The 16,207-nt window shown below is 40.5% G+C and overlaps 1 protein-coding gene across 1 annotated transcript in view; it reads right to left on the bottom strand.

The window, feature by feature from the left end:
- Nucleotides 1-16,207, bottom strand: part of NGR-A27 (neuropeptide receptor A27) — an 81,398-nt gene that overhangs the window by 14,825 nt on the left and 50,366 nt on the right. The window contains 2 exon segments of the mRNA NM_001134253.1: nt 2,151-2,298; nt 10,584-10,783. Coding sequence (NP_001127725.1) covers nt 2,151-2,298; nt 10,584-10,783 — 348 coding nt within the window.

Genomic DNA, 16,207 nt, shown 5'->3' with positions numbered 1-16,207 from the left:
GCCTCACGGATAAAATTGGCAGCACGGTGGTACCTACCCGTGCGGACTCACAAGACGTCCTACCACCAGTAAAAGGCTAAATACTTATAATAATATTGGCATTTATAGCGTACTTTAATGGTAGATATTGTATATGTTATCTGATAATAAACTTAACCTAAGTGATAAAACCACGAAAACACAGAATCCTCAAATAAATTACTTTTAAAAATAAAAGCTGGTAAGTGTGTGTTGCGTTTTTAAGAATGTCATTAAAAATTTTATAACGGCGCCGAAGCAACAAAATCCCACAAAAGCTCCCACACGTTTCGCGCGTTTTAAACTTTGATTAACTTTTCATAAGCGAATAGTTCGTAAACAATTTTATAACAATTAGATAATTACGTTTATTTTAAATGAAAAATGATATTTTGTTCGCTTAAATTACAAGTGTCTAGTGCACACTCAAATTAAAATCTAAAAGTTTCAATAAGTCTCTATAGTGCTTCAGAGGATTTTTAATCATTCTCTTTGTTTTTAACTATAGATGCCTAACTATAAAATCGTAGTCCCAACTAATTTAAGCGGTAGGCAGCGGCTTGGCTCTGCCCTTGGCATTGCTGAAGTCCATGGGCGACGGTAACCACTCACCATCAGGTGGGCCGTATGCTCGTCTGCCTATAAAGGCAATAAAAAAAAATAAAAAATTTTTTTTTTTGTATAATTAATAAAAAAATATACTTGTCTCATTTAACACATACATGAATCATTAGTTGTTCGGGTCGTGTCACTTACCATGATAAAGAAGTATCCTAGATTGAGCAAGTCTATTAAATATGTTTGTTTTTTTGTTTTTTTTTTATTGCCCTTGTAGGCAGACGGCCCACCGGATGGTGAGTGGTTACCGTCGCCCATGGACTTCAGTAATGCCAGGGGCAGAGCCAAGCTGCTGCCTACCATTAAGTACTCTCCACAAGCCTCATTTGAAGAAGGACATGTCATAGCGCTCGGGAAACACCGTGGTGGGGAGCTCATTCCATAGCCGGATGGTACGTGGCTAAAAGACCTCTGGAAACGCACTGTGGATGGATTGTATGAAACTTCATTAAAATCCTTTGCTTGTTTAAGTAACACGAAATGTCGCTACCCACTGCGCAGAGAACAGGAAACAGTGGAGGAACATAGACTGAATAAAAGGTCATGACCCTCAGGACTGAGGCACACGATGCTATTGACGTGAATTTGACGTTCAACAAGGATGTACTTTCATTTATGTTAAATAATTTTTTTTTGATTTGATTTGATTCAATGAGGAGGAAGACAAAAAGACATTCAAACATATACGTTTTTATACATATTATTATAAATTTACATAGGCACAACAAACGCTCCTTATTTTTATTTTTTTATTGCCCTTATTGGCAGACGAGCATACGGCCGACCTGATGATAAGTGGTTACCGTCACCCATGGACGTCAGCAATCCCACGGGCAGAGCCAAGCCTCTGCCTACCGTTAAGTACTTACCTCATAACTTTTTTGCGTTTCCTACATTCGCGATTTCAGTAATCGCGGATTAAAAAAATGCAACCCAATTCTTATATTCGCAGCTAAAGATTTATTTACTCGCGAATCTAATCGGAAAATCGGTACATATAAATTGATAAAAACGATTCACATAGTGGAATCTGGAATCTGGAAAATCTGGAATGGAATCAAGTATCCAACTTTTTTTATTTATTTTTATTGCTTAGATGAATGGCGAGCTCACAGCCCACCTGGTGTTAAGTGGTTGCTGGAGCCCATAGACATCTACAACGTAAATGTGCCACTCACCTCGAGATATAAGTTCTAAGATCTCAGTATAGTTACAACGGCTACCCCACCCTTCGAACCGAAACGCATTACTGCTTCACGGCGGAAATAGGCGGGGTGGTGGTACCTACCCGTGCGGACTCCCAAGAGGTCCTACCACCAGTGACTGAATATCCTTTGTAAACGCGATTTTCCATATGCTCCTGTATTCGCGGCATATTTACGGAACATCTAACCCGCGAATAAACCGCCGTTACTGTAATTATAAACTAGAAACAAAGAATTATTACCCATTAATGTAGAAATAGGTAGAGAAGTAGAGGTAGGTAGAAGATAGATACGTACCCCATAACATACCTGATCCGGAGTCCCATCCTGACGTAAAGACAGAGTATTATCAGCCCAGGGAGGATGAAGAACAGGAGGCTGCTCAGCTCGTAGAGGTACCACGAGGGTACTTCCAGCATCGCGCAGAATGCTGACTCTAGAGAAGCGTTTCCGGAACCTGAAAAAAAAAGTTTTTTTTATTACTCTTACACGGGCTCTTTTTTGGTATAGTACAGTCTCGAATGGTGAATTTCTTCGGACACGTTTCGCGACGAGATGGCCGGTCCATAGAACGCCTCGTTGTACAGGGAAGTGTTGATGGTACAAGACCGCGCGGGAGGCCACCAATGCGGTGGACCGACCAAATTAAAACTGCACTGGGAGGTCCCTTAAATGAGTGCAGTAGAATGGCCTCGAGCAGGGAGAGATGGCGCGACATCGTGAGACGCATCAAGTCTGCCCCTTCCAACACTACATGACGATCACGACCACTCTGTCAAGAGTGACACGACTGAGAAGAAGAAGACACGGGCTTAGTGACCACCTGATGATAAACTGTTATATGTACCCCAGCGTGAACCTGATGCAGAGATGCGCTCTGTTTTGAGAAAAGGTGATGATATTTTATTAGTATTTTAGCTTTGGAGGCAGACGAGCGTACAGCTCGGATGGTAAGTGGTCACTGTCGTTCACGGCCATCAGCGCTCATAAAAGAACTTCCTTCAATCTGAGTCCACGATGCTCTTACGGCTAAATGTTGCGTTTTTAATTGTATTTTTTTATTGCCTTTGTAGGCAGACGAGCATACGGCCCACCTGATGGTAAGTGGTCACCGTCGCTCATGGGCGTCAGCAATGCCAGGGGCAGAGCCAAGTCACTGCTTACCATATTATATTATAACGATGATGCCGGCCTGATCTGCAGCGATGTTATGGAGCAAACGCAAGATAAGGTGAAGGGGAGACAACTTGTGAGGGACCTGTATACCTGTGGCACCCTAGGACGACTACTATACTTCTACTATATTATTTCCAACTGCTAGCATAGTTTACAGTGTCCGTTCTCGCTTAGATACGACTTAAGATACTAGATTTTCAATAAAAAAGACAGTGCGTATCACAATATCCAAGCGTCGTATAACACTGAACAAGAGAGAGAGAGTGTTCTTTATTGTACACCAGAAAAAAATAGACAATGCGAAACATTTAATACAAAAAAGTAAAATTGGCGGTCTTATCGCTAAGAACGATCTCTTCCACACAACCATCAGTCGCCGTCGAAACCCCACACAAGAAAGGCACACCTAGCCAGTGCCATAACTGCCAATTATACGGGCATTCTTCCCGTAACTGTCACGCGCGCCCCCGATGCGTCAAGTGTTTAGGAGATCACGCCACGGCCCTCTGCACTCGCGATCAAAAAACCGCGACGGAACCGCCTAGCTGCGTCCTGTGTCGTACACAGGGTCACCCCGCAAATTACCGCGGATGCCCCCGAGCCCCGAAAATAAATCGCCGCGTCGCCCGCCAAAACCGCCTCCGAGCTTCCGGCCCCGACATCAAAGCCTCGGCACCCTCTGTGTCGCAGGCTAAGCCAGCGTTCGATCCGGCGCCGGTGCCCAGTGTCTCGGCTTGGGCGAAACCGCTGCCGTACACGAACACGGTTACAACTCCCTCCTCCGCGATTCGTCCCGCCCCCGCAACTCGTCCCTCTCCCGCGACTTGCCCTCCGACCGCGTCCGACAATCTCGCTTTAGCGATCGACTTCTTTCAGTCGATCAACTTTGAGCGCGTTAACGCTTTGGGCGACGCCATTCGCGCTGCCTCCACTGCACAACACTTTATCGCCGTTGTGCAGGAATACGCCGACGTATACGCGTCATTAAATACGTACGTCCTCCCCTCACTCCGCCGGTAATCAATGGCGTATATAAGTAGAATAAAGCCCCTATCCGTGACGATAGGATTTTTTAACGCTTACGGTCTCGCAAATCAACGTGATCAGGTTTCTGACTTTTTGCGTGACCATCAAATTGATATCTTTTTAGTGCAGGAGACCCTACTTAAGCCCGCGCGCCGTGACCCTAAAATCGCGAACTATAACATGGTCAGGAACGACAGGCTCTCTGCTCGTGGTGGTGGTACCGTCATTTACTATAGAAGAGCCCTGCATTGCGTCCCGCTCGATCCTCCCGCGCTCGCTAATATCGAAGCATCAGTGTGCCGAATCTCACTGACGGGACACGCGCCGATCGTTATCGCGTCCGTTTATCTTTCACCGGATAAGATCGTTCTAAGCAGTGATATCGAGGCGCTGCTCGGCATGGGGAGCTCTGTCATTCTGGCGGGCGACCTAAATTGTAAACACATCAGGTGGAACTCACACACCACAACCCCGAATGGCAGGCGGCTTGACGCGTTAGTCGATGATCTCGCCTTCGATATCGTCGCTCCGCTAACACCGACTCACTACCCGCTAAATATCGCGCATCGCCCGGATATACTCGACATAGCGTTATTAAAAAACGTAACTCTGAGCTTACACACGATCGAAGTAGTTTCAGAGTTAGATTCAGAGTTAGATAGGCGCTCGGGCAGTTGTTAGCAAATCCCACCCCTCTTGGCTGAGCCTTTGCTCGCCCACCCGTCCTGGTGAAACTGGAAAGGCCTTCGGGCCACCAGTAAACTATCAATCATAAAAAAAAAAAAACAACCATCAGGTGGACAAGAATCATTTGGGAACGAATTACACGCGGTGTACCAATCCAGTGAAATATATATACACATACATACATATAATAATAATAATAAAGCCATTTAATCCAAATAATACATACATATATATGCACATAAATATACATAAATAAATAAATAATAAATAAATAAATATTTACTAACAATTACGCCACGGCGACTGGTCTCGTGATACGTTCGTAAAGAACTAATGTTACAGGTACCAGATAACGGAAATAAATGTAAGATTTTTTATTATACACATACACATATTTAATATACATCCATAACCCCGGAACAGACATTTATATTTATCATACAAATATCTTCCCTTGGCGGGATTCGAACCCGCGACCCCCTTGTGTAGTGACCATGTCACTTACCACTACACCAGACAACCGTTACATATACATACATAAATACCATACATATATATATAGTGTTATATATATAGCATTGAGAAGCGAGATTAAATTGTAAAGCTAGTTTTGATGATGTCTACGACTTGCCAATACCAAATAGAGTATTATCGCTATGTAAAATTTCGATTTCAGTCTCATTTCTCAAAGTAATGATGTCTATTGGGTCTCGTGTCTAGAGATATTAGATGGGCCGTGAGCCCGCCTATCTCGACAAAACTTCTTATTAAGGAAAACTTCTTATTTAATGTTGGCTTAGGCCGACAAGCTCCGCGGATTTCTTCGACAGCTGAAGGGATATACCGACTCATCCGCAGAACAAAGTCCGATGTGATCATAGAGCAAAAACGAGTTATATAGCTAGGCGAAATAAGGGATACGAACTCTACGGACGTGTGTTTTTGGAATTTTTGTATCTCATTTAGTTTCGGAAATATATAATTGAATAACGTTCTATCTGTCGTTAGCTCCGCATAAAAACGTACGGAGTGATCAAGCGCCGGCCCGCACGGAGCGGCCGCACTGTTCGTTCGTCAGTCCGGCCGCTGTTCGTTGGACTTGTTGGAGAGAGGGCGTCTTTGTGTCAAGCGCTTAGGTTTTTACTGTTTGATTTTAAATTAATAATGTAACACGTATTTTGCTCGATAAAAGATATTTTTAGACATGTCGCGATCACGGAAAATGTTGAATATGCTTAAGGCTGATACAGAAGACCCTGACCTTAGTTCATCATTTTCTAATGTAGCCGCTGTTCATATGGAGAAAAATGTTAATAATATTAATTTGCCAACTTTTCAGTTGTATTATTTCATAATTTCACACGCTATTAAGTTCTATATAAAAAAATATTATCTATATTGCTTTTTTGTTTCAATAAGTGCTTGTAGTCGATCGATGTTTTTATAAGACGTTTTTTGACGAATAGGTAATGAAACGCATTTTTAATGCAAAAACACAATTGGCGTAATGCATATTCACAGGAGTAATCAATCTTTCTATAATAATTAACTGTTAAAAATAAAAGCGTTATGAAATATTAGGACGATATTTTACGAACACTATTGAACCTCTAAGCGTTCTATGTGAATATGGGACATTTTTTTACGAACTCTGTGACGCGATTTGTTGGTTCGTTAGTAAGATGAGACGTTGTTACTGGGATAATGAAATCAGTTAGGACGTTAATCGTGCAAAAAAGTTGTAAAATATAACGATTTTTTATTTAAATTTTGTTAAATTATTTCTGTATAATTAAATTGTTTTGCAAAACACATAAATATAAATAGTATTTTATAAATTGTCATAAAAATATGAGTTTTTTTAAATTTTCATTTGTAAATGATGATGATACCTGTAAGACATACAAACGTCACCTTTGCCTCCTGGACCAGTAGAAATCAGTCAGGAACTAGCTGATGTATTGGAAAAATGCTACATGAAGATAGTGGGACCAAGGAAATTACCTGCGACAGCTCAGTACCTAATCTCGTGCCTGATGTATCTGCCTTGGATGCTTACAGCAACCAACCTAGTATATTTTCTTTGAAAGTGCCTTTAAGTTACGAAAATTTACCACATATACAGCTTGAAGATTTAGAAGATCACCACAGATGTACTCCGCTCAATTTGGAACTGTCAGTACCAGCACTCATGCAATCTCCTACTAATATCCATTCGATCTGCAACACCGTATTCTGCCCTAATCATGTATCATGACCCTGAAAAATACAGCACTAAAGCCATAAAAGAACGCCAGTATCGTGACATTGTCAACTCAAACTTCAATCTAGGTTTTCATACCCCTAGGTTTTCAAACCCCAAAAAGGATTAGTGCGAGGAATGTCACGTTTTTCGATTGAATAAAAATCCAACTGACCAAGAGAAAGAAGCTCTTCAATAACACCAGACAAATAAGAAGGCAAGGCATTTAAAAAGCCTAGATAAAAAAGATGCTGAGGAGTCAAACGGAAACATGGTTACTGCTGTTTGATTTTGAAAAGTTTTACAGTGTCCTCTAAGCAATATAAATATATTTTACTATAACAGAAAGCTATCTTCTTTTAACTTTACGGTTTTTGATATAGGTAAAAAGAAGGCCATTTGCTATTTGTGGGATGAATCTGTGGAAAAACGTGGAGCAAACGAGGTAAGCAGTTGCCTCTTAAACTTTATACAGACTAATGTTGAACAAGGGACCAAGGAGTTCCGCTTTTGGTCAGACAATTGTGCTGGCCAAAATTGTAATCGCTTTGTATATTCATTATAAATTTATGCCGCAAAAAGTTCAACATATACATTCAACATATACACACCGGTTTTTACAGAAAGGGCATACCCAAAATGAGGGGGACAGTATCCACTCTGTCATCAAGAGAGCTTTTCAAACCAAAACTATATATACCCCTCATTAATGGCGTTTATTAGTAAGATGGGCCAAGAATGAAGGAGAACCCTATGTTGTTCGAAACGTAACCCAGGATGACGTATTCGACTTTAAAAGTCTTGTTAATAATAAGGTTTGGATCAAAGACATTAAGTGCAAGAAGATTAACTGGAATAACATCCCAACAAATTTGTTTTTTAAATATGATCTAACTCAACCTGATTATGATATTTTAGTAATTCGTAGTAATACGAGGAACTCGGTACAAGCTGAACTAAAAGCTGCATTTTCTGGACCTGTTATGATTCCTGCTGCGAAGTATAAAGATTTAATGGATATGTGCCGCTCAGAACTTATTCCCTTAGAGGAACTCCATACTTTAACTCTTTGCCACATCACATAACTGTTACTCTTTCTGAAGAATCGGATGATAATCTATCGGAATAATTTTATCTAGTGTCTGCTTCCTCTTTTTAGAGCTGAATTCTTCCTACTAATTTAGCGAAGCAATGTTAATTATAATATTTAATGTTTGTCTACATGCCATTTCATTGCTATTAAGTATGTGCACCAGTTATAAGTCTAGGTTACTATGTAAGACTGATTGATTAATTATGAAGGCTGATTATTATAGATTAGTGATTAGTAGATTAGTTCTACGATTAGTGAGTAGATAGTTTACTGGTGGTAGGACCTCTTGTGAGTCCGCACGGGTAGGTACCACCACCCCGCCTATTTCTGTCGTGAAGCAGTAATGCGTTTCGGTTTGAAGGGTGGGGCAGCCGTTGTAACTATACTGAGATCTTAGAACTTATATCTCAAGGTGGGTGGCGCATTTACGTTGTAGATGTCTATGGGCTCCAGTAATCACTTAACACCAGGTGGGCTGTGAGCTCGTCCACCCATCTAAGCAATAAAAAAAAACTTTGAGACTGCTGATTTTAATGTTGTTATTATAAAAAAAATAAGTTTTATTATCTTCGTCCGCGTCTGCGTCCTGCAATGTTCTAATTGACACATGAACCTGTAAGTTTTTTGTAATTTTTAGTGTTATGATTGCTGTTTATGATGATTCTTTATACCAGTTTTGAGATTTTTTCACTTAATAAACGATTTTAAATAATTACTATCTTTTTTATTTAGTTATATAGGAGGGCAGTGATGATATGAGGAACGTTATGTTTAAATATTTCAAGGTTGTTATTTACGTAGGACTCATTAGTAGTTAGTGATTCCAAAGAAAACCGACTCATGTTAATATAGAACGTCATTTAATTTACATGTGTCCATAAAACAACGTGTAACGTTCACTAAGGACCCTCGCTGTTTTGCCGTAAAACGTCTTATGTTAATATAGAACTCACTATCTCCAGAAATAAAAGAATAACAGTTATAAACTACACAGTATTTAACAAAGCTGAGACGTAGTAACAACATACCAAAAAATTTAAACAACAAGTCGCACCGTTTAAAAGTTACACAAGTCAACAACTTCTTTAACCTCTACTGAAAACTATCAATCTTACAGATAGGACTATATTCTGCGGATGAGTCGATATGTACCTACATTAAAATTAAGTAAGGGCTTTATTGAAAGTCCGCATTTAAAGTGGTCCAAAATATCACAATTAAAGTGGCTGGTTGTACTATTTATTGCTTAGATGGGTGGATGGTGGTTACTGGAGCCCATAGACATCTACAACGTAAATGCGCCACATACCTTGAGATAAGTTCGAAGGTCTCAGTATAGTTACAACGGCTGCCCCACCCTTCAAATCCGAAACGGGTTACTGCTTCACGGCAGAAATAGGCAGGGTGGTGGTACCTACCCGCGCGGACTCACAAGAGATCCACCACCAGTAACTAGCGTTCAGCCACTTGCAATTCGGGCGGAAGATCAACATTGGCGAGGTTTTATTTTCTTGTATTAATCAGGGTCAATTTTACAAAGCACACTGAATGAATATAAACACAACGCAACAAGTAATTGACAATAATACGGGCTGGTACGAAACGTCAAGTTTTTGATTATGAAGAATGGATTACTGGTAGCTCGAAGGCCTTTCCAGTTTTACCAGGACAGGTGGGCGAGCAAAGACTCAGCCCAAAGGGGTGGGATTTGCTAACAGCTGCCCGAGCGCCTCCAAAGGACACCTAACAGCTCAAGAGCAGCTATTTCGCGAATGAATCTGAAACGTCAGGTGAGATGATATAGGTGGCACATGATGTAGAGCTGCGTTTAATCGTGTGAGAGTACTTGTCTACTCGCTACAAAATATTATTATATTTTACAAAAAAAAAAACGAGGCCAAATGTCAGCCTATTAATTGTTTGTAAGTCTTGGATGAAAAGTTCGATGGGGATAGAGCTAATAGCAACGTTAATTATTTTGGAACGAAGTTCCTTATGGGACGATGCGGAGGGATACCCTAACCGGGAAAAAACGTCCGTAACGTAAGATTTTTTTTAGGAATGCACACAGTGTTGTCCGACCCCCCTCGGCAGGGTATCCCTAAAGACTAGGATTCCCCATCGATACCAAAAAAAAAAAAAAGAAAAAAAAAAAAAAAAAAAAAAAAAGGAATGCACACAGTGTACGACTTAACTTTGTAATAACGTACAAAAAATAACTTTTTTTTATCATTCATTTACCACGATCTCAGAGAGTTCGTTTGCGCAATACACTAACCACTACACACTAAACAACCGTGAATGAAGTGCAGCACAATAAGTTCGCACGTTACCGAATGACCGTGGGTTGTTGCGAAACCTCCAGTTTTATTTTCGTTATACCTCGAATAGAACTTAAAATTAATATTTTTATAATAAAGAACTTCGTTCCTATCCGGTGTCCCACGACACCACACATCTTTTTTGATTACGACACAATTTTCAGCGCTCGTTGTAATTAGCTTTGGTTTGCTCGTACCTGGAGGGTAATCGTGGTAGCTGACCGTGGTATACGACGCGAACGGAGCTGCCGCGACAAAGGACAGCAGCCACAGGGCGGCCACCACCCTGAGGGCGCGGCGCAGTCCAGCCATCGCGTACAAGTGGAGCGGGTGGCAGATAGCTAGGTAGCGCTCCAGGGAGAACGCGACGATGGTCAGCACCGAACCGTACGAGGCTCTGCAATAAATATTTCACTTACAATGTTTCTATATTGTTGTGAAGGTCGAACCAGAAGGAAGGTCCACTCTCAACACTTCAGTCCACGTTGATATCCACACAGCCGAGGATAGGCAGGAGTGGCGCATAATAATCCAGTAGTAGTCGTCGTGGCCCAAAGGATAAGACGTCCGGTGCATTTGTATCTAGCGATGCAACGGTGTTCGAATCCCCCAGGCGGGTACCAATTTTTCTAATGAAATACGTAATTAACAAATGTTCACGATTGACTTCCACGGTGAAGGAATAACATCGTGTAATAAAAATCAAACCCTTAAAATTTACGTAATTACTGGTGGTAGGACCTCTTGTGAGTCCGCACGGGTAGGTACCACCACCCCGTCTATTTCTGCCGTGAAGCAGTACGGCGTTTCGGCTTGAAGGGAGGGGCAGCCGTTGTAACTATACTGAGACCTTAGAACTTATCACAAGCTGGGTGGCGCTTTTACGTTGTATATATCTGTGGGCTCCAGTAACTGTTTAACAGAAGATGGGCTGTGAGCTCGTCCACACATCTAAACAACAAAAAAAATCAAGAGAAAGTTATCAGAGGAGGCCACGACTCTCAGCATTGAGGATTATCGACGCAAGGAGAAGTGAATGAGCATTATAATCCATCAAAATTTTAATAAAATTTACGAAAAATATGTTTCCTTTATTGCGTAGCAGGATTTACGAGCCGCCTCTAGTTACAGAAATCGCGCGCCCCCACCTCCAGACGAAGGACGAGCTCTCGACTCCATTGTACGACGTCTATCAATGCTGACGGGCAATCCGTGCTGTTAAAATCCTCGAAGGCTTTTTAGCGAGGGAATACTGTCAGCTGTACCGAATCATGCCACGGTTCAAGTTACGCAAGGCATCTTTATTACTTCTTGTAATATGTACCCTAACCACGTAGACATAAAATCGTGCTATAAAAACTAAACCAACCAATTTTGTCTGACTCGGTGGTGGAGAAATTAGAGGTCCCGACTTTTGCCCCAAGGGTTCGATTCCCGCGTCGAGCAAAACATACTTGTGATGAACAGGTCTGTTTGCTCTTTGTCTGGGTGTTTATTATCTACTAGAGGTCCCGTAGTAGTCGAAATTCGACTATAATTAATTGGAATTGTAAGTTTGTACTCTATTATGATTGTATATTATACTTCTATAATCACAAATTTTGCCAAGACTACACTATAAAAAAATATTAATAAAGATAAACAATATTTAATCTATTCTCAGTTTGACCACAGACGTCAAGAACAAAAGTTTGACAATAAAGAAATAGTATGTATGCGTGTGTGCGTCAAATACACGGTATGTGGTGTGTAATGTTTTCTTTATTGATTTAATGTATCTTTTATGCATTATTTTAAAAAAATATTAGCATTGTGCAGTTCTTCTCTATATTCTCTATAAGTGTGGAAAATTTCATACTCCTCCGTCCGCGCAATTTTCGTAAAAAGGGATACAAAGATTTTGATTCACGTATTAATATATAGATGTATGTAAGTCTCTGGTACTCACATCACAAGAAATTTTACTTTGGAGCCGAATGACAGTGTGTGATACCGTGACACGTGTTCCGGTTTGAAGAGTGGGATTTTCCTTTTTTTTTTGCACAGGAGAAAATCGCCAGATCCCCACCCGCACGGCGGGCGGGGTATGTGGGACTTCAACTTCACTAAAAACTCCTGCCGCTCACAACCGGCGCCCTACCCCGGACCGGGCCGAAGCCCAATCGGAGCTACTGAGACGGCGAGACAGGGCTTACGCAGAGCATATTACATCCATCCCGCCGTCCCCCAGACGCCGGACCGGATGCCGGACCGCCAGTTCCCTCGGTCGACGGACCAGGAGCCCGCTTGAAGAGTGGGATAACTGATTTGCAATAAATAATAATAAATAATAAATAAAAATCTTTTATTTCGAGACATCATAGTCTCATAGTGTGTTAGTTAACATTACAAATAACTATGTTAGTATTTAAGTAAATAATATATCAACTTCATTCAATCCTGCTAATATCCTCAAGACGTGGTTGGTGCTTCGTCCTACTCTACGCATAGTGGATGCCACTTTTTGCGCATTATCGCGATATAGTCATCAGGATGTGTATCGGCGAACATGCCTGATTCACTACAATAGGTTGGAAGTGTCAACAACGCCCTAAAGGTAGAAGGTATATAAAGACTGAGACTTCCACAGTATGACATGTCCTTCTTCAAACGAGGCTTGTGGAGAGTATTAAGCGGTAGGCAGCGGCTTGGCTCTGCCCCTGGCATTGCTGAAGTCCATGGGCGACGGTAGCCACTCACCATCAGGTGGGCCGTATGCTCGACAGCCTACAAGGGCAATAAAAAAAAAAAAAATGAGGGTCGACAATCTGGTGGTAGGACCTCTTGTGAGTCCGCACGGGTAAGTACCACCACCATGCCTATTTCTGCCGTAAAGCAGTAATGCGTTTCGGTCTGAAGGGTGGGGTAGCCGTTGTAACTATATTGAGACCTTATATCTCAAGGTGGGTGGCGCATTTACGTTGTAGTTGTGTATGGGCTCCAGTGACCATTTAACACCAGGTGGGCTGTGAGCTCGTCCACCCATCTAAACAAAAAAAAAGCTGCAAGTTGGGTGAAGCATAACGGTCGCATACCGAAATAAATTCCAATGAAACATTTCTCGTATAAGAGAATGTAGACAAAACAAAAACACCTAGAAACACGTATAGACTATATTGTTCGCTTTTTTTAGCTTTCGGCGTTAAAATATCCATAATAATGTAGAGCCCCAAAGGATTTTCGAACGCCTTAAACGCAATGCTAAGGAGTACAAAACAAGGGTTATATATCAGAACAATATACGATCACTTGGGAACGCACGAATTCGGTGGGTTACGCCCCCTGAAATACCTCACATAACTAACGGTTCGAATTCGTGTGAGACTGTAATGCGATTTTTAATTATATCAGATATTGTGAAACCGAATATGTCTTTGATGTGTATACTACTATATTCTTATTACCTATTCGCGTGAGTGGGAACGTTTTCAATTATTAAGGAACAAAAACAATGCCTTTTAGTATTGGTCGGGTATATTTTGAGCCCACGCGGACACGTAACATGATCCTGCCTATGTTTGGGGCCAAGCAGTCACCCTTTTTTTTTATTGCCCTTGTAGGCAGACGAGCATACGGCCCACCTGATGGCGAGTGGTTACCGTCGCCCATGGACTTCGGCAATGCCAGGGGCAGAGCCAAGCCGCTGCCTACCGTTAAGTACTCTCCACAAGCCTCGTTTGAAAAAGGAAATGTCATAGTGTTTCGTTTGATAGTCGCAATTTAATGAAGTTACAAGTTGACCTTGTTTCTAATGGAGGGTGGTGGCATTCACATTGTGCCATATACATTTCTGGATAACTAACTTTTTTTTTGCTTTGGTTGGTGGACGAGCTCAGAGCCCACCTGGTGTTAAGTGGTTACCGGAGCCCATAGACATTTACAACGTAAAAGCCGCCACCTACCCTGAGATATGAGTTCTAAGGTCTCAGTTTTAACAGTACATCGGCTGCCCTATCTTTCGAACCGAAACGCATTACTGCTTCACGGCAGAAATAGGCAGGGCGGAGGTACCTACTCGTGGGGACTCACTTTACGTCCTACCACCAGTAATTACGCAAATTATAATTTTGCGGGTTTGATTTAAGACCAACAGAATAAATTCAAAGATCATCTGACGTTAAATGATAATAGGAAGCGAGCAATACGGTATAATATGGCAAAATTGGCTGTATAAAATAAATGACTGGATAATCTGCGCGTGCTACAAATACATTAAATAAAAAACTTTAACCATTCAGTTTACTACACTGTAAAAATTAGCGGGGTTAATGAATATGGCATTGAGTGAAAATGGAGTGAATGTGGAATGAAAATGTAGTGGATGATGTACAAATACTGATTTAGTCCTTCGATTTAATCGCTTTAATCCCTCCACTATGCAATCAATGGAAGCTCGTTAACATTCAAAACGTCAGTGAATTATCTTCGACCGCCCTGCGACCACTAGTCTGAATAAAAGGATAATAATAAATAAAAAAGTATTTACTGGATATCATAGCTAAAGCTTAACTGGGAGCCCAGTCTTCGAGTTTAATTCAATACTGAAAATTTATTTGTAATTATAATTGAAATTTTTTGTAAAACAGATTTTTCTTAATTTAGATCTATACTAATATTATAAAGCTGAAGAGTTTGTTTGTTTGAACGCGCTAATCTCAGGAACTACTGGTGCGATTTGAAAAATTCGTTCATGTTAGATAGCCCATTTATCGAGGAAGGCTATAGGCTATATAGGATCATGCTAAGACCAATACAAGCGAAGCACCAATAATTAATGTTTCAAAATGGTTTGAGAACTTCCGCTGCGTGCGCTGCGGAAACGGTTAAAGTTTCGTTAAAATAATGTATGAGAGAATTGTTCCCCTTTTAAAGATTTATATTTTAATTATACATAAAAAAGTCCGCGACAGCATATGCCTATATGTTAAGGTTGGCTCACTATAACCTTTTTTTATGCTAACCAAATTTGTTCTAAAATAAACCATTATTTGTGAACTATTCCACGCGGACGAAGTCGCGGCCAAAAGCTAGTTTATAATAAAACGAAATAACTAATATAATTTTATTTCTTGTCCTAGAAACCTTACCCGAACTGCTAATATGAAAAATTTACATTATATTGTTTGGGCATCGGTCGAATGTATAGCAGACGAACAAATATTGCTGTTGACCATGTGAGACAGTGAATACTTAACAGATGCGACCTGCAATTCCAATTAAAATATACATATCTATATATTAAATACGTGAAGCAAAAACCTTGTACCCCTTTTTACGAATATTGCGCGGACGGCGGACTATGAAATTTTCCAAATTTAAAGAGATTATAGAAAGGGAGCGCAGAATACTACTTTTTTTTTATTATACATAAAAAAAATAGATTAAATCAATTAAAAAAACATTACACATACTACCATGTATTTGACACACGCACATCATACGATTATATACTCTTTGTTTGTGATTAAGCTTTTGTTAATGTTTAAAGTCTGTGGTCAAATTGAGGATAGATTAATATTTTTTGTTTGTTTGTTTTTCGTCTATAGTGTACCCTTGGCGAAATCTGAGATTATATAATAGAAGTATAATAGTCTTTGACAGTAGAACAATAATAATGTTCAAACTTATACTTGTAATTTCAATTAATTATAGTCGAATATCGACTACCGGGGGACCATTAGTATTTGTTAGTTTTGTGTAGAGTTCATTCATAAACTGAAAACGTCATATTCCTCTATATTATTATAAATTGGTTAGCCATTTAGATTGGAATTACACTTAA

The sequence above is a fragment of the Bombyx mori genome, chromosome 14 (genome assembly GCF_030269925.1).
Source record: "Bombyx mori chromosome 14, ASM3026992v2".
Taxonomy (NCBI): domain Eukaryota; kingdom Metazoa; phylum Arthropoda; class Insecta; order Lepidoptera; family Bombycidae; genus Bombyx; species Bombyx mori.
Note: the sequence above shows the minus strand (reverse complement) of the source record. Positions and strands in the feature narration are given on the sequence as shown.